The sequence below is a fragment of the Chlorocebus sabaeus genome, chromosome 18, assembly GCF_047675955.1.
Source record: "Chlorocebus sabaeus isolate Y175 chromosome 18, mChlSab1.0.hap1, whole genome shotgun sequence".
Classification (NCBI taxonomy): domain Eukaryota; kingdom Metazoa; phylum Chordata; class Mammalia; order Primates; family Cercopithecidae; genus Chlorocebus; species Chlorocebus sabaeus.
The window spans coordinates 74045495-74069245 of record NC_132921.1 but is presented as its reverse complement, the minus strand read 5'-3'; the positions used below and the strand labels follow the sequence as shown (position 1 = coordinate 74069245).

Genomic DNA, 23751 nt, shown 5'->3' with positions numbered 1-23751 from the left:
ACCGCGCCCGCCTCTGGTTTACGTCTGTTCGCAGCACCAGGCAAGGGGAGGAGACTGAGCCGGCTTTTGATTGGACAACAGGAAGAAATGGGGCGGGAAGAAGCCCAGTGATTGGTGAGGACCGCGCGTTCCTGGATTTGAAGCGAGGAAGCCGCGCGCCCTGCGCGTCCGGGGGAGGGGGAGGAGGAGGAGCTGGAGCTCTGCGCTGCCTGGGATCCGGGGGATGCTCCCGTTGGCGCCGCCTTCAAGGTCTTGGCGAATTTGAAAATAATGCTTACTTCATTCAGTTTGGGGCTCCAGGGCACCGCCAGTCACTCTATGCGCAAACAAATCCCCCCCATAGGTTTCGTCCTTCCGTGGGCAGATGCAGACCTTCCTGTTGGTAGACCTGAGAGGCGTCGGGTTTCACCTTCAGTCAGTTAATTCCTCGGGATCCAAGTCTCATGACAGTTCGCCACATCTAGTCGCCTCTCTGTGACACAGTAGGCTTTGTCTCGATTGGAAAAAAGTGAGGTGAGGCATAATTTGTCCCTAAGTAGCTTCCTACTTTTGTCCATCCTTCTTAGGCCACAAATCCCATCCCCGCCATCTGCTCGGCACAAGCCCTTAACTACTACACTGCTTCACTGAGACCATGCCTTTCACTCAAAATGTATCTCAGTCTTTTTCAGTAAGGTCCCTTATCTCAAAATTTATTCCATAGAGTCACAGAGGGAAAAGAGTCCCTCTTTTCCAAAGCTAACCCCTTAACTTCATTCAAGTTACTGAAAGATGCCCGGCGCACTTCGGAGGAGAGAATAGGGAAAATGCAAAGTTTAGAAGTCCCTAGACCTGAGGTTAGCTCGGTGGGGAAAGACAGACGTCTGTTTACTTGACCGCTTTCTACCTCCTGCAAACATGGCTCAGCTGTCATTCTTGGATATCCTCTCCACTGGTTTCCTTCTCTCTGCCTACAAAAATGCAGCACCTCTCTATCCAAACACATACACCACACATGCCACACACACCACTCACATCAAACACACCACACACTGCCACACACACCCACATACAACCCCCCACACGCATACACACCACATCCATACACAACACACACCCACATACACCCCCACACACACATACACAAGACACACTTCACCCACACACAAATACACCCACACACCACACCCCTTCCTTGATTCTGTTTCATCACCTAATGACCATTCTTGGCTCCTTCCCTTAGTGGTCTCCACTTTTTTTTCCATAGAGGAAGCCAGGCTTCCACTTTTTACACCTGATTTTGACGCATTTCATGGTGTCTAGCTGGGTCCTGAAAACTTTAACATTTATCAGGAATAGACTCCTAGTTGTCAAACTCAGTGATTATCTCCACAGTTCTTTACACCTCTTCTTGGAACCCTGCGGCCTTGGTATTTGCAAAGAGTAATTACCTTTATTCTACCTTTGTTCACACTCAATGAGCAAAGATGAATGCAGAAAATCTCAAGATTTTCTGAATCCCAAAAAAGTAAGGCAAATGCTTCGTTAGCCCTAGAGCTGAGAGGGTATATTGAAGTGTAATGGGCCACACTTCTTTCTCAGAGTATCTTAACCTCTTTCTACAAAGCGGTCACACAGTTAACTGCTTAAATATGTCTACATGTTCCAGACTGTCACTCACACCAAGTCCTTGTTAATAAAAGTCCTTCCTCCATAAATATCCTCACGTCACCAAAACACTCCGCACAACACTCAGCAACCTGATAGGACTCTACTGACAGAGATCTCTGATTCAGAGTCTCGGCAGCAAGACAGCCTGGACTCTGACGCCAGGCTGCCTGGATCTGAATCCTGGCTCTACCTCCCTCTTCCAAACTGTGCAGCCTTGGGCAGGTAACTTTAACCTGCTGGTATCCTTGTCTGTAAAAAGGGGATAAAGCGTTTGCCTCAGAGGCTTACTGTGAGGATTTAAAGCTACTCCTGTAAGGTATCTAGAAAAGTACTGGCTCATGGAAATACTCAGCAAACATTAGCTATTATCTCATACCTCAGGATCTCACCTCACGTGCCGACTGGAGAGGAGGAACAGGACTCCCACGGTGATTTCCAAATCTCTTTAGATGCTGAGTAGAGCCTGCAAAGGCCCCATGACCAGGGTGCCTCCCAGGGAATTAGAAGTGAGGCCTATCCAGTTTTAAGTTCAGACATCTCTCAGCTCCCCTTTTACCAACTGCTTAAAGTGGTATGCCTCAGCCACCAATACCCAAAACCTTCTCCCATGTAACCACAAGGTATGATTCCATATTAACGTCCCACTAGTTCCCTAAATGAACCAGACTGTTACTTATATCCTGTTCTGTAAACATACACCTACCCTTTTACCTATTGAAATCAGACATCCCTTCCAAATTCTGCCAGTTCAAATAACTTCTTTTATGCCTACTATACAATTTCTACCATTATTACAAAGCCGAACCCATTACCTTTTGTAAATTCTAGAAATGCCTTCTCCCACGAGTGTAAATTTGTGTGCAGACTACCTTTCTATTTTTTTACATACCCCAGTGTTTGGCACAATATCTTGCACATGGTAGATGCTCAGGATTCACTACATTAAATTGGAGAATGGTCTCCATTTCATCATCCCATTCTTACCCCAGGTACCTCTATGACTGAAAGCTCAAAGACATGCCTTCTCATTCTGAGTAAGATTCAGCATTAAGATTTCTTGTTTGATCCTCCATAAGGCTACAAGCCTAGCAAGTCAATTAACCAGAGGAAGACCTTTGAGAATTATCTGAAAGAGATATTTACATAGAAATGCTAACTTTTGAGACAAAACACTTTGATGATTAGACAATAAAACTCCAATGTTCCTTAAACTAAAATGAATAGGCTAGGTGAGGTGGCTCACGCCTATAATCCCAGCACTTTGGGAGGCCAAGGTGGGATGACGGATTGAGCCTAGGAGTTTGAGACAGCCTGGGCAAAAAGTGAGACCCCCTCACTACGAAAAATTTTTAAAAAATAGCCAGGCCATGGTGGCGTGCACCTGCAGTACAAGCTACTCAAGAGACTGAGGTCGGGGGATCGCCTGAGCCCGGGAGTTCAAGGCTGCAGTGAGCCATGATCATGCCACTACACTCTAGCCTGGGCAACAGTGTGAGACCCTGTCTTAAAAAATAAAAAAATAAAATAAAATGAATAGCTCTTAATCCTTTGCATATTAAGAAGTACTAGAGATATGACAGTATTCAAGGAAAGGTGTCTTTGAAAATTAGAATAGTTATAACAATTATGTCACCTATGTGATTACCTGATAAGACACATGAAATACTGTTCAGAGCACCTCTGTCTCTCTAGCCCTGATAAGAGGTTAAACCCTTGACAATTCCTGACAGAACTGAACCAACAAGCATATTACTAGTTTTAACCATTTTATCACAATTTCTGTCAAGTACATTCTCATCTTAGAAAAGATGAGAAAATATTCTAATGTTGACTAACTAGGTTGAAAGTCAACATCTGTGCATTCTAAATGTTAGTCTACATACTGACTTTCTACCTTTTAAATAAATCTAATATTTTTGCTCACATCTCCTAATTTTTGTTTGGGTTTTTTGTGAGATAGTGAAAGGAGAGTAAGCCTTAGCAACTATCTTAAACAAAACACATTCTGTTTTTATAAGGCAAGAGATTTGTGTATTTTAAAATATATTTTATTACATAACCTACTTGGATAATAATTACAAAAGCTTTAAACAGTAATTCCAAGTAGTGAAAGACAATTTCCTTTAAAAAAAAAAAAAAAGACCAAAAAGTCCACATTGGGTTTTGCTGCTTTATACACAGGAATGATTTATTTTACATACTAGTCAGTTGCAACATTAGCCTGTAAAATGAAATCCATTTTCTAAGGTCTCAAAGACAGAATCAACTTCGTAAGAATATGCTTTCACATTAGCCAGTCCGATAAAGCATAAACAACTTAAGACTATGGTAACAGTTCAAAATAAAATTTACAAAACAGGCACTTTGAAGTCAGCTACTGTGTGTAACTTCACAGTTAACGTTACTTGGACATATCTCATTTCATCAAAGGTTATCACCCAGTGAAGCCAACGTTCCTTTGATGGAGACGCACAAACAGATTTAGGTTCGAAACACCGTATTCCAGTTGTAATACATGCAAGACAGACCCTAAGTTAGAAAAATCTTCTGAAAGAAAGTGAAGAAAAACAAAAAGCAGCCAGAAATGAAAGCATTTACAAGCACTTGAATAAGGCCTTTCAATGTTAAATCAGTGTTTTAAACCCCTTCATTCTCAGGTAAGGGATTAAGAGGCCGAGAGAGATATCGTCTGCGAGGGTGAGGATACTGGAGGTTGGCAGTGTCAGCATCGCAAGAGTGCTCTACCAGAGGAGGAGGAGGAGGAGGAAGGAGCTGGGCATAACTGGACCATCTCGATCCAGCCCGTGGGGAATCCAGAGGGGGAAAGAAATACCTGAAACAATGAAGACAGGAACAAAACACCAAACAAAACAAAAACAGGGAAAAAAAAAAAAAAAAAAAAAAAAAACACAAGAAAAAGAGAAAAGTAGTAAATACAGAGAGAACCAAAGAGGAGAAAACACATGCTAGAAAAAAAAAAAAAAAAAAAAAAAAGCTTTAGTATATTCATGCCAAAACTAACAGAACATAATAGCACAAATCAAGACCCTTACTCAAATCAAGATTGCTTAAGCAAGTATAGAAACTTGAAAGGAATACAATCTGTTAAACTTAAAATGTCAAAAAAAATCAATATAAATGTTACAAAGAAAAACATTAATTTTATAAATTCAAAACATTTTCTAATCTCTCAGAAACATCTGATGCTAGTCTGTACATTTACAAATCTAATAAGCTTTTTCTCTTAAGCAATGGTTCACTCACAACAGCAGCAAGCACACAGTTTTTTTAGTGCATACATGATACTGGGAACACAGTATGGCTGGCTACTGCAACATGCGTTTGAAGAACTACAAACACTGAACACTTATTTTTCTGCAAAAGCCTTAGAATAGCTACCAAATTTTGAGAAGTGAAAGGACTCACAGAATGACTGTGCCCTACTGTTACTCTTCTTCCATTTTGTAACTTACCAGTAATACTTACACATTTTAGCAAGCTTAAATATTTATAGCTTTGTTATCAAGGTCAGAGCTTTACAGGATATGAACTAATTTAAACAGCCAACTAAATTAAGAAAATCTTGAGACATGGAATGCTGACATTAATTTACATGCACAATTTTAGTAAAATTTTAATGGCTTCTCTTAATAGTGTGTGTCCAAACTTTGATTTGAAGGAAACTAACCAATGGAATAAACACCATAAAAATATACAAATGTATATAAGAAACATTTCTCTCTTTAGTGACTATGAATTAAAAACTTATAAAAAAGTGTTTCCATCTTACTTCCAAATTGTAAATGAAACAATACCAAATGCTTAACCTGGCTACAACTGTACAGTCAAGTTCCTTTCATTTTACTATTACTACTTTACTAATTCACTCCTTCACTAATATTCTTTAAATACTACAAGGAAATGACAGAGTTGTACTGAATATCATGTATAAAGCAATTCTACAAAAAGTAAATCACTCAAAACAATCTTTATAAAAAATATTTATTCAATCTTCAAATTAAAATTATAAAAGTTCATCATTTTAAGCTGTTTTAAGAAAGCAAAAGAAATATGTCTATATTTTCCAAATGAAATAAAGTGATATTTCCCCTCCTCCCAACTACTTAGATAAGAATGGTAACAACCCTTTTAATCTTTAAACCCAAATCAGTTTCAGGAATATTTCAAAAAATTGTTTTGGTGACAATGTCTCAACAGAAAGCCTCTCCATTTATATTTCAAAAGTTTCAAATAGTGTCAGTAAACTGACTAGTACAAAAAAATATACACTGTATTTTTAAAGGCCTTTTGGATTGCGTTTAGTAGTAAGCAGGCTGCTGGTGTATCTTGGGAGAGGTCAAACGGCGCTGGGGAAGGGGAAAAGGAGCTCGCTTTCCATTCCTGTGTGCATGCAACAAGCAGCAAAACAGCAAAGTTACTCCAGTTAGCTTGTACTCAGCTGTGCTTTCTGTTAAAGGACATAATACAAATGGAAAAGGGAAATGCATCACAGATCTAACACAGATGGTTATTGGCACAATAAGAATACAGATCAAAAAACAGAAGCTATTTACAAAAGAAAATACGCAGTACAGGCAGTGACCAAGAACCAGCCTTAAAAAATCAACTCTACTTATTTGTTTCATGAAATAATCTTTATAATCTGGTATCTTCCACGGTAACCTGAAATCGTTTTGATGCACATACTTAAAACCTCGAAATCAAAAGCAGGACTTCTTTATAAAAACATAACAATATAAAAATAGTTGAAATTTTAAATACAATTTTCTTATTTTATTTAGGATAACAACAGGATAACCACAGGACAGTCCATTAGGCTGTGTTTTGACGTTTCCTGAATTCTATTTCCAATTATTCACAAAGACATATTAAAATAATTTTATCTTACAAATTCACATATTTAAAATTTGAACATGAAAACAAAAGGATGACTCTTTAGATGACATCAAATATTCCTTATTATGATACACAAGAATGTAACATACGCTAACTATTCTAAAAATCAATCTCAAGTTTTATTATTTCCTCTTATTTCCATTAAACTTTAAACACAAAAGCCAAATAATTTAATGTACTCTCTTCTAAAAAGCCTTAATAAATGTATTTTATTTAAAATTTCAGTTTGACCTAATGCAAAGACCACATTACAAGCAGTGAAAAACACTAATGTTCATTTGGACTAAAATCCTCACTATTAAACCAGATAACTTTCCTCTCACTGTTGCAGAAGTGAAGTTGAATCTTAAACCTGTAACATTTCTACCGATAGACCCCTAAAGCTTCAGAATATAATGTAATGACCTCATAACCTACCTGCCAATATTATGACCAAGTAAGCCAAATACAGAGGTAACGAAATGAATGCTTAAATGCTAATATAATCACATGTGAACATTTCCACTCCATCTTATAATCCAGGAAATAATCCACCTTAAGTAGAGCTACCAGAATGATTTAAAACAAAGAGAATTTCCAGTTTTCCCATGAAACAGCCTACCTGCCAGCAGAAGATCCATTTAATGAATTCTGAAGACTTGGAATATTTGAACCTAGGGAAGGATTTGAGTTTCCCTGCTGAGAACTCCCACTGACTGGGCTCCCATTACCTTTCAAAATACCAGTACACTTCCAATTGTCCATATAATTAGCTGAAAGGAAAACAACCAAATACATTAACGTGATTAATACCAATGCCTAAGGGCACAAATCCGTACCCATGTCCTTAAACTACAATTAGAGAAATGAGGGAGAGGCTAGGGGCTACATTTCTTTCAGGGTAAACATTAAAGACACTTTTTAAATGAAAGACCTATTATCTTAGTTTTAACAAATTTTTAGAAGTTTTCAAAGTATCAATAACTTTAAAAATATAAAGCTTTCACCACCCATGTTACAGATATTAGCAGAGACAATTTTCTGAGCTACCGTATTATCACATTATGAAATTAATATTAAAATCTCCATTTTAATATTAAAGTCTTCATTATAATGAATTTCACTTACATATATATGTAAGGTAATGAAATTGTCTTCTTAATTATGCAAGTATAAGTTATATGGGTACCTAATGTCTTCTGAAATGGATGTAGGTAACAAAACCTTTGGAGATTGAGTGGCTTATCCAAAATGGCCTTATTAGTTTGAATGCAAAATTGGTCTCTGAAGACAATGAGCCCAGGAAAATCAAGTTAGGCAGCCTGCGGGGGAGCATGGCAAGGTGGTCCTGACTAAAGCCCAGAGGCAGAAAAGGACAGCAAAGCCCTTGAAATCAAATTACACTGAAGAAAGAACGGTCTGAGCTGGTTTTGCCAAAGCCCAAAATCGAACATGGGAGGCCCTCAAGCTTACCCAAACTGCACTTTGGGAAACAGTAACTGCTAAAGGGTAAATAAACTAAGACAGCTATAATTTTGAATGCTAAGTATGGGACACCATTCATTATGGTGGTGCACAAATCACAGAAATCTCTGCCCAACAGATAAACATCCAAAAAGCAGTGCAGAACCACACTACAGAGACCACAGTCAGTGTCAACTGTCCAGACCTTCTCACTCAGCCTGGCACTTATAAAAAACTTACAATCAGGGCCCCAAGGCTCTTAACTTTTGCAAGCTGCACAAAGCAGGGAAGATACTGGATTTTCTCCTATTAAGGAATGATTGTCTAAAGTAATTTATGTGATAAAATAAGAGCGACTATAGTCCTAGCCTGAGTTTGTAGAGCAGTCATGTAAGGTACATATAGGACAACTGGTATCTTTTTACTGGAGATACTGCATATTCTGTTGTAATTACTTTAGTTTTAAAAGTTGCTCTGTTCCATATAACTTGAAAAACAATTCAGTGATTAACTGCTATGAACTAGGTAAACTGATGTTCGAAATAACATAAATTAATATGACATTAAAAGTAACCGCAAAAGACCATTTTTAAAAAATATTTCAGAGTTTACATTTTTAAGTAAAAACTCCAGAGCAGAAATACAAACCAACAATTACCCCTCCACTGAAATCTTACCTTTCCACAATCTTACACAGCCATCATCTCCTGAAGATGCTAGCACTGTTCCTGTTATATTCCAACTCACTCGCCAGACCTGAGAATTATGATTATCAAACTGAGCCACTATATGGATTTCAAACTTTGTTGGCCCACCAGAGGAAGTCAGTTCTTTCCTGTTAATAAAAAACATTTTCTGAGGCATTCTAAGCAAAGTTTTAAAATACACACATACACACATATAAAATTCTAAATTAGTACAAGTGGTCTCACCACCACATCACTTTATAATAAGGTACTCATCTGCGTAAACCCCACCCCTTGGCCTTGAGCTGGGCCAATGTCATTTCCATTTAACTCGCCAAGACCTGGAGTGATCCCAGCACATAAACGATATTCAGTGACTGTTTGATGGAAGAAAGAAACAACAAAACAGGATGATTTTATTCTCCCACACAAGGCCGAGGAATAAACCAGATGACAATAATTAATTTAAAAAGGCAGGGCAAGGCCAGGTGCGGTGGCTCACACCTGTAATCCCAGCACTTTGGGAGGCCAAGATGGACAGATCACTTGAGGCCAGGAGTTCAAGATCAGCCTGGCCAACATGGCAAAGCCCCGTCCCTAACTAAAAATACAAAATAAAAAATTACCCAGGTGTGGTGGCGGGCGCCTGTAGTCCCAGCTACTGAGGAGGCTGAGGCACAAGAATTGCTTGAACCTGGCAGGTAGAGGTTGCAGTGAGCCAAGATCATGTCACTGCCCTCCAGCCTGGGCGATGAAGCAAGACCTTGCCTCAAAAAAAAAAAAAAAAAGGCAGGGAAGCAAGTAGGAAAGAATGAAAGAACAGAAAGAACTGAAATTCACAATTCAAAATTAAAGTTAAATATGTTATTCACAACACTATCAATACTAATTTAGTTTTCCCTAAATAGACTGCCACTTGTCATTAAATATTTATAGAATATCAGTTATATTCAAAGAATTATTAGTATTAGCCTAAATAAAGCACAATTAAGAGAATATAAATCTACTCTTTACTCAATTCCTCTTTCCAAAAAGACATATATTTATATATAAAATGTTCATTAAATAATCCATTCTTCAAAAATAACTTTAATTTAAAAGTAATTGTAAAAGACCATTTTTAAAAAATATTTCAGAATTTACATTTTTAAGTAAAACTTCCAGAACAGAAATATAAACCAAATCATAGTTACCTCTACTCTCTCCTCCACAAACAAAGGTAATCAGGAGGCAAGAGTATTTTCAAATTCATAAATGCTTCGAAAACTCACCTCACAGGTTTTAATGTAAAAATTCTCACATCTTTGGTTGCTATTGCTAGAATATGGAAAGATCTTCCCAAGTTTGGAGCGAATGCAATATCATGAACGGGATCAGTGACTGTCATAAGAGTTTCAGCTTTTGCATATTTCCTAATGGAAAAGCAAACAATTTAAACATTTTAGAAATAAAATGTACAAAGACGCACACATCACTGCATCTCACCTTTTTCATAGTCACAGCCATGTAGCGCTCACCTCTGTAGTGGGCTCAAAGTGGTCCTGACCCCCAGAACCTGTGAACGTGACCTTATTCAAAAAAAGGTCTTTGAAAACGTAATTAAGGACCTCAGAATGACATCCTAGATTTAGGGTGGGTCCTAAATCCAATGCGCAGTAAGTATCCTTAAAAAAGAAGAGGAGAGACGCACAGACACAGAGGCGGCGGCCATGTGAACACAGAGGCAGAGACTGGAGTCGTGCTGCTGCAAGGCAAAGAACTGGAGCCAGCAGGAGCCGGACTAGACCAGGAAGGGTTCCAGAGGAAGCACAGCCCCGCCGACACCTCGATTTCCGACTTCCGGCCTCCAGAACTGAGGGAATACATTCTGTGTTAAGACACCTGATTTGTGGTAATTTGTTATGGTAGCCCTAGGAAATTAATACAACCTCCCATGTTTCCTCCTCTGATAATGTACATTGAGCTTGAAATGGTTTAATAAAAATTTAACTAGAATAAGGTCTTGGCTGGCCACAGTGGCTCACGCCTGTAATCCCAGCATTTTGGGAGGCTGAAGTGGAAGAAATGCTTGAACCCAGTAGTTCAAGACCAGCCTGGGCAACACAGCAAGACCCCATCTCTACACAAAACACAAAAATAGCTGGGCATGGTGGTGCACACCTGTAGTCCCAGCTGCTCAGGAGGCTGAGGTGGGAGGATGGCTTGAGCCCAGGAGGCAGAGATTGCAGTGAGCTGAGATTACATCCCTGCACTCCAGCCTGGGCAACACAGTGAGGCTCTACTGCAAAAAAAAAAAAAAAGGAACCCGAGATGGCTGCACTCTTGCTGAGACATGTTGGTCATCATTACTTCCAAGCCCACTTTGGCCCTGAGCTATCAGAAATGCTGTTCCCTTGGGAACCACGGCAAAAGAAGAGATAAGAGCGGTTCTGGAATAAGAATATAGGTTCAAACCGTCCTGCGTCTCCCCACATCACTAGCTACAGCTGGTCTCTTCCCATGGTGACGTCCATCTGCCACCGTGGCACTGGTATTGCTTTCAGTGCAGGAGTCTCTCTTTTTGGCACGTCGGCCCTGTTACTCCCCGGGAACTTTGAGTCTTATTTGGAACTCGTGAAGTCCCTGTGTCTGGGGCCAGCACTGATCCACACAGCTAAGTCTGCACTTGTCTTCCCTCTCACGTATCACACCTGGAATGGGATCCGACACTTGATGTGGGACCTAGGAAAAGGCCTCAAGATTCCCCACCTATACCAGTCTGGAGTGGCTGTCCTGGTTCTTACTGTGTTGTCCTCTATGGGGCTGGCAGCCATGTGAAGAACGGAGGTTCCCAGCATCATCTTCCTACACGTTACATTCACCCATCTTTCTGTTTGTCATTCCTATCTCCAGCCTGGGAAAAGTTCTCCTTATTTGTTTAGATCCTTTTGTACTTTCAGATCCCCTCGGAACAGTAGACTACCTTGTAGATTATAATTGTGGAAAAGGGTCTAGTTTTCCCCTTGTTTCTAAAAATGGGGTGGCTGCAAAAACTCCCCTTTTTTGCCCACAGCTTGCCTACTCTCGGCCTAGAAGCAGTTATTCTCTCTTCATACTGGGCTTTGATTTGTGCTGAGGGTCAGCTTTTGGCTCCTTCTTCCTGAAACAGTGGAAACAACGCCAGCTCTGTGGCTTCTGCCCTGGGGATGGGGGAAGAGGCTTTGGGTGCCACTGCCTGTGGGCTGCTGGCTTAAAGGACAATTCTGTTCTTTGGTGAGAGCCCAGGCCATTAACACCTACACAGTGTTATTGAAAGAAGAGAAGTGGTGGGAGGGGAATTAGTCTGTCCCCGCTAGAGGGAGATAAAGAGGGCTAGTTAGTTCTTGGAGCAGCTGCTTTTGAGGAGAAAATATATAGCTTTTGACACAAGAAGAAAATCCAGAAAATTATCACTGAACATATTAATGGTTATTTCTTTTTCTTGGAGTTCCAGAACAGCCTCTTAATTTTATACTTTCTCATCAAAGTCATGTACCATTTTTTGAAACTGAATTAAAATACTCATTTAAAAAAAAAAAAAGAATAAGGTCTTGATTTATTAGCCACTGACATCTTTCTTACGAAAACAGTAACGCATTGCCTAAGTATTTGAGTGTAAATAAAAAAGTAAAGCTGGTAACAGGAATTGAGGTTTTCACGGTTTTCCGTTTTTTTTGAGACAGAGTTTCTCTCTTGTGCTGGAGTGCAATGGTGCGATCTCGGCTCACTGAAACCTCCGCCTCCTGGGTTCAAGTGATTCTCCTGCCTCAGCCACCTGAGTAGCTGGGATTACACGTGTGCACCACTACACCCGGCTAATTTTGTATTTTAAGTAGAGACGGGGTTTCTCCATGTTGATCAGGCTGGTCTCGAACTCCTGACTTCAGGTGATCCACCCGCCTCTGCCTCCCAAAGTGCTGGGATTACAGGCGTGAGCTGTTTAGCTGTTCTGTGAATTAAGTGATAATAAAAGGAAACTATGCAAAGGCTATTTCATCTTTGCAATTCTATTTCTTTACGTATAAACACAGAATAAGAGATAATGAAGGCAGTGGTAGATCAGAGTTTTCTACTAGGTTCTTCTAAGATTGAATATCCTGGACAGAACCGCAGCACGAAACCCTGAGTGTAGGAGACTGGGTGGAGAGATCTCCCCATCCCACCCTTCTACTACCTTCTTCTAAAATAGTGGCGCTTCCAGCGTTTTGTGCTTGACCTTCTTCTCACCCCAACATTCTTCCTAAAATATCTACCAAGCTGATACACACCTCAAGGTTCTCCCTTGACCTTTCTCACCCATCCAATCAACCTAAGCAATCTCATCCACATCCTTGCTTCTACTGTGTGGTCTGCAGTAGCCTGGAAACTTCTGGGAAATCCAGAATCTCAGCCCCTTCCCGGGGCCTATACAATCAGAATATGCATTTTTTTTTTCTTTTTTGAGACGGAGTCTCACTCTGTTGCCCAGGCTGGAGTGCAGTGGCCGGATCTCAGCTCACTGCAAGCTCTACCTCCCGGGTCCACGCTATTCTCCTGCCTTAGCCTCTCGAGTAGCTGCGACTACAGGCGCCTGCCACCATGTCCGGTTAATTTTTTTTTTTTTTAGTAGAGACAGGGTTTCACCGTGTTAGCCAGGTCTCGATCTCCTGACCTCATGATCCACCTGCCTCGGCCTCCCAAAGTGCTGGGATTACAGGTGTGAGCCACTGCGCCCGGCCAGAATATGCATTTTAACAAGATCCCCAGAAGATTCACACAGACACCGAAGTTTCTACACTCATGGTTTCAGTACCTATAAACCAGTAATTCCTAAATCTATCCCCTGCAATTCAGGATCTTCTACCAAAGGCCAGAACCAGGACAGAGGGAGCTAAGAGCACACATGCTGCAGCCAGAACGTATTTGAATCCAGGCTGTAACTTGACCTTCAGCAAGAAGTTCTCCATAAAGTGGGAGTAACACCAGTACTGTGGCAGAGAGATTCTAAGAGCCCCCATGACCCGCACCTCCTGGTGGTCACACCCTTGTAAAGGCTCCTCTCCATGAGTGTGAGTGCGGCCCACGGTTTGTTTTCTACCCAGGGGAAGGGACATGGCAAGGTGGTGGGGCAACACTTGTGTGACCACAAGGCACAAGCCTGTGACGCCTGCCTTACGAGAAGACTCTCCCGCTTTCAGGCCTTGCAGAAGCAGCTGCCACGCTGTGAGGACATAGGGAGGGTCTTGTGGCAGGAATACAAGTGCTGCCAACAACCAGGTGAGCGCCGAAGTGGACACTTTCCCAGTCTGGCCTGACTCTCGACCACAGACACTGAAATACCGAATCTGTACTGTTTCGGCCACTGGGTGATAATGCCGTCGTGCAGCAACAGACAACTAATCTCAGCTATTCTACCCATCCGCCTTTACACATTCCAACCTGGATGTTCCAAAAGCACCTCAAACGTATGTCTGAAATAACCTGTGCTGACCACATTCACTCCCCATCTCAACGAGTGGCACCACCATCGGCCAGGTCAGAAACCAAGACTCACGTGACCTACAGCTGGTGCCTCCTAGACAAGTCTCCCCGTTCCCTCTTCATCCCACGGACAGTGCACGTCCCCATTCCACATTCCACACCACCGCGGGCTACTGCGTTCACCCCGAGTCCCTGCTCCCCCGAGTCCCTGCTCCCCATCCACACGGCTGCCAAAGTCATCTCCCTAAAAGGTAAATACAACCTGGTAACTCTACTGGACCCTGCGAAAGGCCAAATGCTGCCACGATGGAGACCAGATTGGCAGGCAGCACTCTCCAAAATCTGCCTGCCCCTCCCCTGCCCCTCCCCTGCCTCTCCCCTGCCCCTCCCCTGCCTTAGCCTCACCAGCCACCACCTCACCAGGCCCAACCCCGTGCCCTTGTCTTTGTTCCTGCCTCCTCTCTGCCTGCAGAACACCCTGTCTTTCACGACTAATGCTCAAACATCACCAGCTCCCACCTGACACTTCTTGCCCTGCCAGGCAGGTACGTGCTGCCATCTCTAGCAGGTCACCATCCTCGTCCATATCCTAGGTGCTGTGAGCTCCTTCAGCTCTTAATACAGTCCCTGCTGCTTATGAAATGTTGAAAAAGTGAGATTTTTTTTTCTTACCTGAGGCAAGCTATATATTGTAATTAAGGTGGTCGGGCACGGTGGCTCATGCCTGTAATCCCAACACTCTGGGAGACAGAGGCAGGAGGATCACCTGACGTTGGGAGATCCAGACCAGTCTGACCAACACGGAGAAACCGCGTCTCTACTAAAAATACAAAATTAGCTGGGTGTGGTGGCACACGCCTGTGATCCCAACCACTCGGGAGGCTGAGGCAGGAGAACCGCTTGAACTGGGGTGGCGGAGGTTCCGGTGAGCCAAGATCGTGCCATTGCACTGCAGCCCGGGCAACAAGAGCAAAACTTCGCCTCAAAAAAAATAAAAATAATTAAGGTTATCTAAAGCTTCTCCTATCAGGAGGAGCCAAATAAGATCCTCAATAAGAGTGTATATGAAAGGAATGAACAAAAAAGACTTTGTTTCTGGTCCTGACTCTGGACCTTAGACTAGCCATTCACTCTGTTGGTCTCGGTTTCCTCATTTGTAAAACAGTGTTAATGAAAATCTGTCTCCCCTACTTACAAGGTGGTGGGTAGGGTTCAAACTTCATAATACATATAAAAATGCCCTGTAACCTATAAAAACACATGGCACTTCTATTATCACTATCAATGCTAGATCTGTTTTAGTATTTTCACTCACAAATACAAATAAGTATATCGAACATTGGCTAATTTGGCAAATGTCTCCTGTCTACTAAATGGTGATACTACTTAGAAAAAGATAAACAGGCCGGGCGCGGTGGCTCACACCTGTGATCCCAGCACTTTGGGAGGCTGAGGTGGGTGGATCACAAGGTCACGAGATCGAGACCATCCTGGCCAACATGGTGAAACCCCATCTCTACTAAAAATACAAAAATTAGCTGGGCGTGGTGGCATGCGCCTGTGGTCCCAGCTACTCGGGAGGCTGAGGCAGGAGAATCACTTGAACCCAGGAGACAGAGGTTGCAGTGAGCCAAGATTGTGCCACTGCACTCCAGCCTGGGCAACAGACTGAGATTCTGTCTCAAAAAAAAAAAAAATTAGGTAATTTCTATTTCCCTGTATTTTCTTTCAGAACTAACTGCAAGTTATTTATCTTTTTACTCCAATCTTATTTACAAAATACATTTTCTTTTCCTATGTTTTAGAATTTTTTTTTTGACACTGCTGGAGTGAAGTGGTGCAATTTTGACCTACCGCAGCCTCGACCTCCCAGGCTCAGGTGATCCTCCCACCTCAGCCTCCCAAGTAGCTGGAACTACAGGCATACGCCACCATCCCCACAACTAGTTTTTGTACTTTTTGTAGCAAAAGGGTTTCACCATGTTGTCCAGGCTGGTCTTGAATTCCTAGACTCAAGTGACCCAGCCACCTCGGCCTCCCAAAGTGCTGGGACTGCAGGCATGAGTCACCTCCCCTGGCCAATGATATACCTTTTAAGTTTCGGGCTTATGTCTACATATTCATTCTGCTCAGCTGAGGTTGAAATTTACTTAACAAGTCCAACACTTCATGAAGCCTCTATAAAATGTGCTATTAATAGGGCTTATAGCTTTCACAGCTTAAAAAACCATGAAAATCTCTAAGACCATTTCCCATCACAGCAGCACGTTCTACTGGACAGCACTGTTGAAGATCAAGCCTCTCTGCAGACATCAAAAATCCAGGAAGGCAGAAGGTGTAAGATCTCCTTGGCAACTCAGACGGTAACATTTGGAATTGCAGAGTCCACGGGAGTAACACTAGTTCCTTCTCTAATGCTGGCCCTGCCTAAGATCTGACTATTAGACCCAAGAATTTTGTCTAGTACCTGTGAAACCCATCTGATCACATGACAGGTGCTCTCTTCTCCCGTAAGACTGAGTAGTGTGCCTCTGAGACAGTGCTTTTGGCTCTCAGAAGCTTTGCAGACACTTGTATCTCAGCATGACCAAAATTAACTTACCTTCACACGCTGTTACACTCTACCCAAATCTGCCTTGTTCCCAGAGTTCCTTATCTCAAGAAATTACACACATTGAAATTACACATTGAACTCTTAGGCCACAACCTTAGAAATAAACATTTTAACGCTTGCTTCCTTCTCCTTCAATTCTCATATCCAATCAATCACCAGATCCTATTGATTCCACTTCTCAATTATTCTCAAGTTGTCCACTTACCTCCACGCCACTGCTACTACTATCCCAAAGCCACGTACTCCCCTACGTGGACTGTCTTCACAGCATCCAAGCCCTGAACCCACCATGTTTCCCTCCAACACACCTGTCACATCTATGGAAGATCCATCTGATCCCATTATTCCCTATTCACATTACCTATAAGATAAAACTGAAACACTGGACACTACTTCTTATAGATACACATCTTGCCTATTTCTCTCCACACTCACTTTTGCCCAGTATGTTCCAACCACAGTATAAATATACTCCCTCTCTGTTGCTCACGGGCCTTACCACATGCAGTTTTCTCCACCAGGAGTGCTTCTGCCCTCTGTCTGGCTAACTTCTACTCATCCTATAGGTCATCTTCTAGGTGAACCTTCCTAGTCCCTAAACCAGGTTAGGTTCCTCAGGTGTAAGCTCTTTAGCACCCTGATTCTTCCAGTTCATAAAATTCATCACTGTTTTTTACTATGATTGTTTCACTGCAAGATGGTAAGTACTGGGAGATCAATTACCTTCTCCACTTTTTTTTTTTTTGAGGCAGAGTTTTGCTCTTGTTGCCCAGGCTGGAGTGCAATAGCATGATCTCAGCTCACTGCAGCTTCTGCCTCCCAGGTGCAAGTGATTCTCCTGCCTCAGCCTCCTGAGTAGCTGGGATTACAGGCAACTGCCACCACACCCAGCTAATTTTTTGTATTTTTAGTAGACACGGGGTTTCACCATATTGGCCAGGCTGGTCTACCTTCTCCTCTTTATCACTCATGCCTGTACTATCACAGCCTAGCACAGAACTTGGTATATTATAGTAAATCAGCAAACATATGACAAATGATACATAATTCTGTAAACGAATAAAGAAATAACATTTTAAAAAACTGAAATGCAATTCTGAACAATTATTAAAACCAAAGCAGGACTAACCTGGTGTTTTCATTATATTCAAAAATCTGAACCTTGGCCATTGCGTTGGGGCTACTGTCATCACTTCCTACAGCGATCATGGGGGAATGAGCTCGAGAGCTAGAAACGGAGAGAAAGAACATTTTAGGTAACAAAAGAAATATACACTTCAGAGAATGAACACACTGGAGGCAAGCAGACACCCAGCTTACAGTCAGCCTGTCACTACTAGTGACATGTAGGTCTCTGCCACACTGCTGACATGGCCACACTGCAAGTGTGTGCACCTGAGAATGTCACACATGGGAGCTGAGGATTCCATCCTTATGAACTGGTTTTAGCATGTTCTTACGGCTCAGACAGAAAGGAGCTCTTTGCCTGAAAGAAAGCTTTCAAGCATTCAACATACTTTTAAAAAATACTTAAGAGGTCTTAGTAATTTTTCCTCCTGAAATTTCTGGTCATTAACTATGAAACAAAAAGTAACCCTACTGTGACTAACTTCATGACAAAAACATTTTAAGTGCTTTGACAAAAAGAAGAAACACTCAGGCAGGGTGGCTCACGCCTGTGATCCCAGCATTTTGAGAGGCTGAGACGAGAGGATCATTTGAGGCCAGAAGTTCAAGAAGAGCCTGGGCAACATCATGAGACCCTACCTCTACAAACAAAAAGTTTTTAATTAGCCTGTTGTGGTGGCGTGTGCCATTTATCTTAGCTACTTAGAAGCTGAGGCAGGAGGATCGCTTGAGCCTGGGAGTTGGAGGCTGCAGTGAGCTATGATCGTGTCGCTGCACTCTAGCCTGGGCAAGAGAGCCTCTTTCAGAAAAAAAAACAGCAGATGCACACCGGAAAAGCGGAAAAGCCTACCCCTGCAAAAGTCATGATCCCACATCATTCCCCCCCAGACTCATTTGTGGTCAACCTCATTTTGAAAGAGCAAAAGATAAGCAATGAAAGAATGGCTCTCCTGAACTAAAAGTTGAATGACTTTTTAATTTCTATGCCTAATGAATACAATTTCCTTTGCCTCCCTCATCCAAATTAACATCTCTGTGAACCTGGCACCCTTGTTTAATCTTTAGCTTCAATATTGTGAACTACTGACCTCTTAAAGCTAAAAACAAAATGTGGTAACTGATAAAAAATTTTAGTTCTTTATTACTAAAGCTTCAGGTAATTAGATCAAATTATCTAATTAAGAAAATTACCAGGCAAACTACAAAATGCTACAGTAATAAAATTATAAGTTATTTATAATAATTTTTGGCCATTCAAAGAGACGTAAATTCCACAGCAAATTTCTGTATCTCACAAACTTCCTTTTGCTTTTTTTGTCCTGTTTTTTTGAGACAGAGCACCGCTCTGTCACCCAGGCTGGAGTGCAGTGGCAAGATCTCTGATCACTGCAACCTCCACCTCCTGGGTTCAAGTGATTCTCCTGCCTCAGCCTCCTGAGTAGCTGGGATTACAGGCATGAACCACCACACCCGGCCACAAACTTCCTTTTTCAGTGTTCTACAAGTATGTAGTTTTGTTTTTATAACATTAGTAGTGTGAATGAGGACCAAAAGTACATTTATAGTAACATATTCTAAATTACTAAAAACGTCAGTTTTGTGGGTTTTTTTTTTTTTTTGAGACAGAGTCTTACTCTGTAGCCAGGCTGGAGTGCAGTGGCGCAATCTCGGTTCACTGCAACCTCCTCCGCCTCCTGGGTTCAAGCGGTTCTCGTGCCTCGGCCTCCCAAGTGGCTGGGATTACAGGCACGCACCACCACACCCAGCTAACTTTTGTATTTTTAGTAAAAATGGGGTTTCACCACATTGGCCAGGATGATCTCGATCTCCTGACCTCGTGATCTGCCCACCTCGGCCTCCCAAAGTGATGGAATTACAGGCGTGAGCCACCACGCCCGGCCAAGATTTTTTTTTTTTAATTGAGATTGGAGGCCAGGCGCGGTGGCTCAAACCTGTAATCCCAGCACTTTGGGAGGCCGAGACGGGTGGATCACGAGGTCAGGAGATCGAGACCATCCTGGCGAACACAGTGAAACCCCATCTCTACTAAAAAATACAAAAAACTAACCGGGCGAGGTGGCGGGCGCCTGTAGTCCCAGCTATAGGGAGGCTGAGGCAGGAGAATGGCGTGAACCCAGGAGGTGGAGTTTGCAGTGAGCTGAGATCCGGCCATTGCACTACAGCCTGGGCGACAGAGCGAGACTCCGTCTCAAAAAAAAAAAAAAAAAAAAAAGAGATTGGAGTCTCACTATGTTGCCCAGGCTGGACTTGAACTCCTGAGCTCAAGCAATCCTCCTTCCAAGTAGCTGAGACTACAGGCGTGCACCACCACACCCAGTTAAAAAATATAAGATTTAAAAAATTGTTTATCGTTTCTTTTTTTTTTCTTGGCGTGGGGGGCAGGGGGCGGGGGTACAGAGTTTTGCTCTTGTTGCCCAGGTTGGAGTGCAATGTTGCGATTTCACAACTTCCACCTCCCAGGTTCAATGATTCTCCTGCCTCAGCCTCCTGAGTAGCTAGCATTACAGGTATGTGCCACCAAATCCAGCTAATTTTGTATTTTTAGTAGAGAGCGGTTTTCTCCATGTTGGACAGACTGGACTCCAATTCCCAACCTCAGGTGATCTGCCCACCTCAGCCTCCCAAAGTGCTGGAATTACAGGCGTGAGCCACTGTGCCCGGCCTCAAAAATATTTTTAAATCCAGTCACGAAATGTCCAGACAGCAACTTGAATTGAGGATTACCTAAACTGTACAACCAGATATAAGATATTCACATTTAAACCACTTTCTAAGTATGATTCACAGCTAAACAGTAAGAAAAATCATCCAGCTTTCTGACTGAATAGTGTAGACAGATCACCTGGATCTCTGCCTCCCTCCTAAACCCCACTGAAATGATGAAAAAATATTATCATACTGGGCTAGAAATCTAGAAAGAGTGCCATCAGAAATCAAGAAACTTGGAGGGTTTCCAGGAAGTCAGGAAGCAGATCAGACTGAGAAAGAAAATACAAAGGAAGAAAGAGCCCACATCACCATCAGTAAGTAGAAAATTGCAGAAGGTTGGTCGGGCGCGGTGGCTCCCGCCTGTAATCCCAGCACTTTGGGAGGCCGAGGCAGGTGGATCATGAGGTCAGGAGATCCAGACCATCCTGGCTAACGTGGTGAAACCCCGTCTCTACTAAAAATGCAAAAAAATTAGCTGGGCGTGGTGGCAGGTGCCTGTGGTCCCAGCTACTCGGGAGGTTGAGGCAGGAGAATGGCGGGAACCCAGGAGGCGGAGCTTGGAGTGAGCTGAGATTGCGCCACTGCACTCCAGCTTGGGCGACAGTGCGAGACTCCATCTCAAAAAAAAAAAAGAGAACAAAAAAAAGAAAATTCCAGAAGATCCAACCTCCAATTAATAAATGCAAAGAATAGAAATGAGTTGGCCGGGCGCGGTGGCTCAAGCCTGTAATCCCAGCACTTTGGGAGGCCGAGACGGGCGGATCACGAGGTCAGGAGATCAAGACCATCCTGGCTAACCCGGTGAAACCCCGTCTCTACTAAAAAATACAAAAAAAAAAATCTAGCCGGGCGAGGTGGCGGGCGCCTGTAGTCCCAGCTACTCGGGAGGCTGAGGCAGGAGAATGGCGGGAACCCGGGAGGCGGAGCTTGCAGTGAGCTGAGATCCGGCCACTGCACTCCAGCCTGGGCGACAGAGCGAAACTCCGCCTCAAAAAAAAAAAGAATAGAAATGAGTTATGGACAATCATGGAGTGATTTGGTCAAAAAACACTGTCTTAGTGAGACAATTAGAACTTGAAAGAGAAAAGTTAAGAGCTGGAAATAAAGGAGTACTCCAAAACCAACGGGGAAAGGGGCAGGGAGGAAGAAAATACGTTCAAATGGTTCGTCGTGCTCAATGGAAAATCTTTCTTGCTTTGTGAGTCTGAGGGTGCCCCAGCCTGCTCTTGGCTCACACATCCTTAGGAAACGCTGCCAACCCACTCCATGCACTCCACAAAATGCAGTCACCTCCCCAGTGGAGAGGACGTTGTTAACCCAACAGAGCACCCAGCAGGAGAAAAATGCCAATACCAGTTTTCTCTACTAGCAGTAACAGTCACTCACCCATAAATAAAAATAAGCAAAGACCAGCGGACACCAAAGAAAAACAAGCAGCGCAGAAGATAAAGACCAAGGCACATGAAAAGAACTGATCTTTGAGAAAACACATATAGCCAATCCTCACTATTTAGAGATTTTGCATTTGTAAACTGGCCTAAAATTTATTTGTAACCATAAAATCCAATTCTCTCAGGCTTTCTTTGTTGTTATTTTTTTCTCTTTTTTGAGACAGAGTCACACTCTGTTGCCCAGGCTGGAGTACAGTGGCATGATCTCATTGCAACCTTCACTTCCAGGGTTCAAGCAATTCTCCTGCCTCAGCCTCCTGAGTAGCTGGGATTACCGGCGCATACCACCACGCCCAGCTAATTTTTGAATTTTTAGTAGAAACAGTGTTTTGCCATGTTGGCTAGGCTGGTCTCAAACTCCTGACTTGAAGTGATCCGCCCACCTTGGCCTCCCAAAGTGCTGGGATTACAGGCATGAGCCACCGTGCCCGGCCCAGGCTTTCATGGTCATTGATTGGCAGGTACAAAGCAGCTCTACAAAAAAATCCAGTTGCCTGATGCACAGTTTCCCAGCAGAGATGCCTTCTTCCTTTGGCTCTCATTGGTAAACGAATGTCCTTTTCACAGTCTAGTCAGTTCGCCTCACGTTTTTCACATTTTTGTGCTTTTTAAAAGTGATTTCACAGTTTAAAATCTGTGGATGCTGCTGAAGCGCTGTCTAGTGTTCCTAAACATAGGAAGGCCGGGATGTGCTTTATGGAGAAAATATGTGTATTCAGAATGCCTTGTTCAGGCCTGAGTAGTTTGTGTTGTTGGCTGTGAGTTCGATGTTAATGAATCAACAACATATAAGTTACCTTTAAAAAGAAAGACACACAAAAAGGTTATATACTGATCAGCTGACAGAAATGTAGTGAGAGACTTTTGGAAAGCCTGTATTTCCCCTAGGAGCAATTCAGTATCCAGTATTAGCTAATTCAGTGTTGATGACAACTTTATAGAACATAGCCAGGGCAAATGATAATTGAGCTAGTATCCAATATTATAGCTCAGTGAACAAATGCAAATTTTAAAAACTCTTAACTAGGAACCGCAGGGAAATAGTGTAACGCATGTAACAAAAACTGACTGGTATAAAAAAGAAGTAATCAGAGAAAAAGAAAGTCTGAACAATTAAAAATGATTGCCATTCACACAAAAATTCAATGATGGGATAAAATGTACACCTGGAGAACAAAGTGGAGATCTGGGAGATGGAGTACTAAACCTCCAAACAATTTTTTTTAAATGGAGAGTAAATCCGGGAATAATCAAATAGGAGTGCCAGAAAGACGGCATAGAGACGAGAGAATAAAAAGAAAGTATTAAAGGATCGTAAGATATCCCCAATTTGAGACAGAAACACTCATTTTTAAAGGGACCACTGAGTGTCGAGTAGGACCGGCCAAGTGCAGTGGCTCATGCCTGTAATCTCAGCACTTTGGGAGGCCAGGCCAAGAAGACTGCTTGAATGGAAAAAAAAATCTAAAGACAACACGTGACAGAAAATCTGTGACAGCTAAGTATAAGCCAGAAGTAAAAGAAATCAAGAAAGAAAACAGAGCACTCATCATAAGGTAATACCAGCTCATTCCACAGGAACAACAAAGCTTTCATGAAACAGATATTGGCATCTCGAATGAATACTTACATAATCTAGATTGTAAAGCTGGCT

General features: G+C 42.4%; 1 protein-coding gene and 1 pseudogene across 2 annotated transcripts in view; one reads left to right on the top strand and one right to left on the bottom strand.

The window, feature by feature from the left end:
• Window positions 1–3806: 3806 nt before the first annotated feature.
• Window positions 3807–23751, bottom strand: part of SEH1L (SEH1 like nucleoporin) — a 38806-nt gene continuing 18861 nt past the window's right edge. For both annotated transcript variants that reach the window (XM_073006498.1, XM_007974732.3), the window contains 5 exons: window positions 17918–18016; window positions 9968–10108; window positions 8688–8845; window positions 7169–7319; window positions 3807–6118 (listed from right to left, as the gene is read on the bottom strand). In XM_073006498.1, coding sequence (XP_072862599.1) covers window positions 6106–6118; window positions 7169–7319; window positions 8688–8845; window positions 9968–10108; window positions 17918–18016 — 562 coding nt within the window. In that variant the 3' untranslated portion in view covers window positions 3807–6105. The remainder of the gene's footprint in view (window positions 6119–7168; window positions 7320–8687; window positions 8846–9967; window positions 10109–17917; window positions 18017–23751) is intronic.
• LOC103222821 (succinate dehydrogenase cytochrome b560 subunit, mitochondrial pseudogene) lies at window positions 10651–11513 on the top strand (annotated as a pseudogene).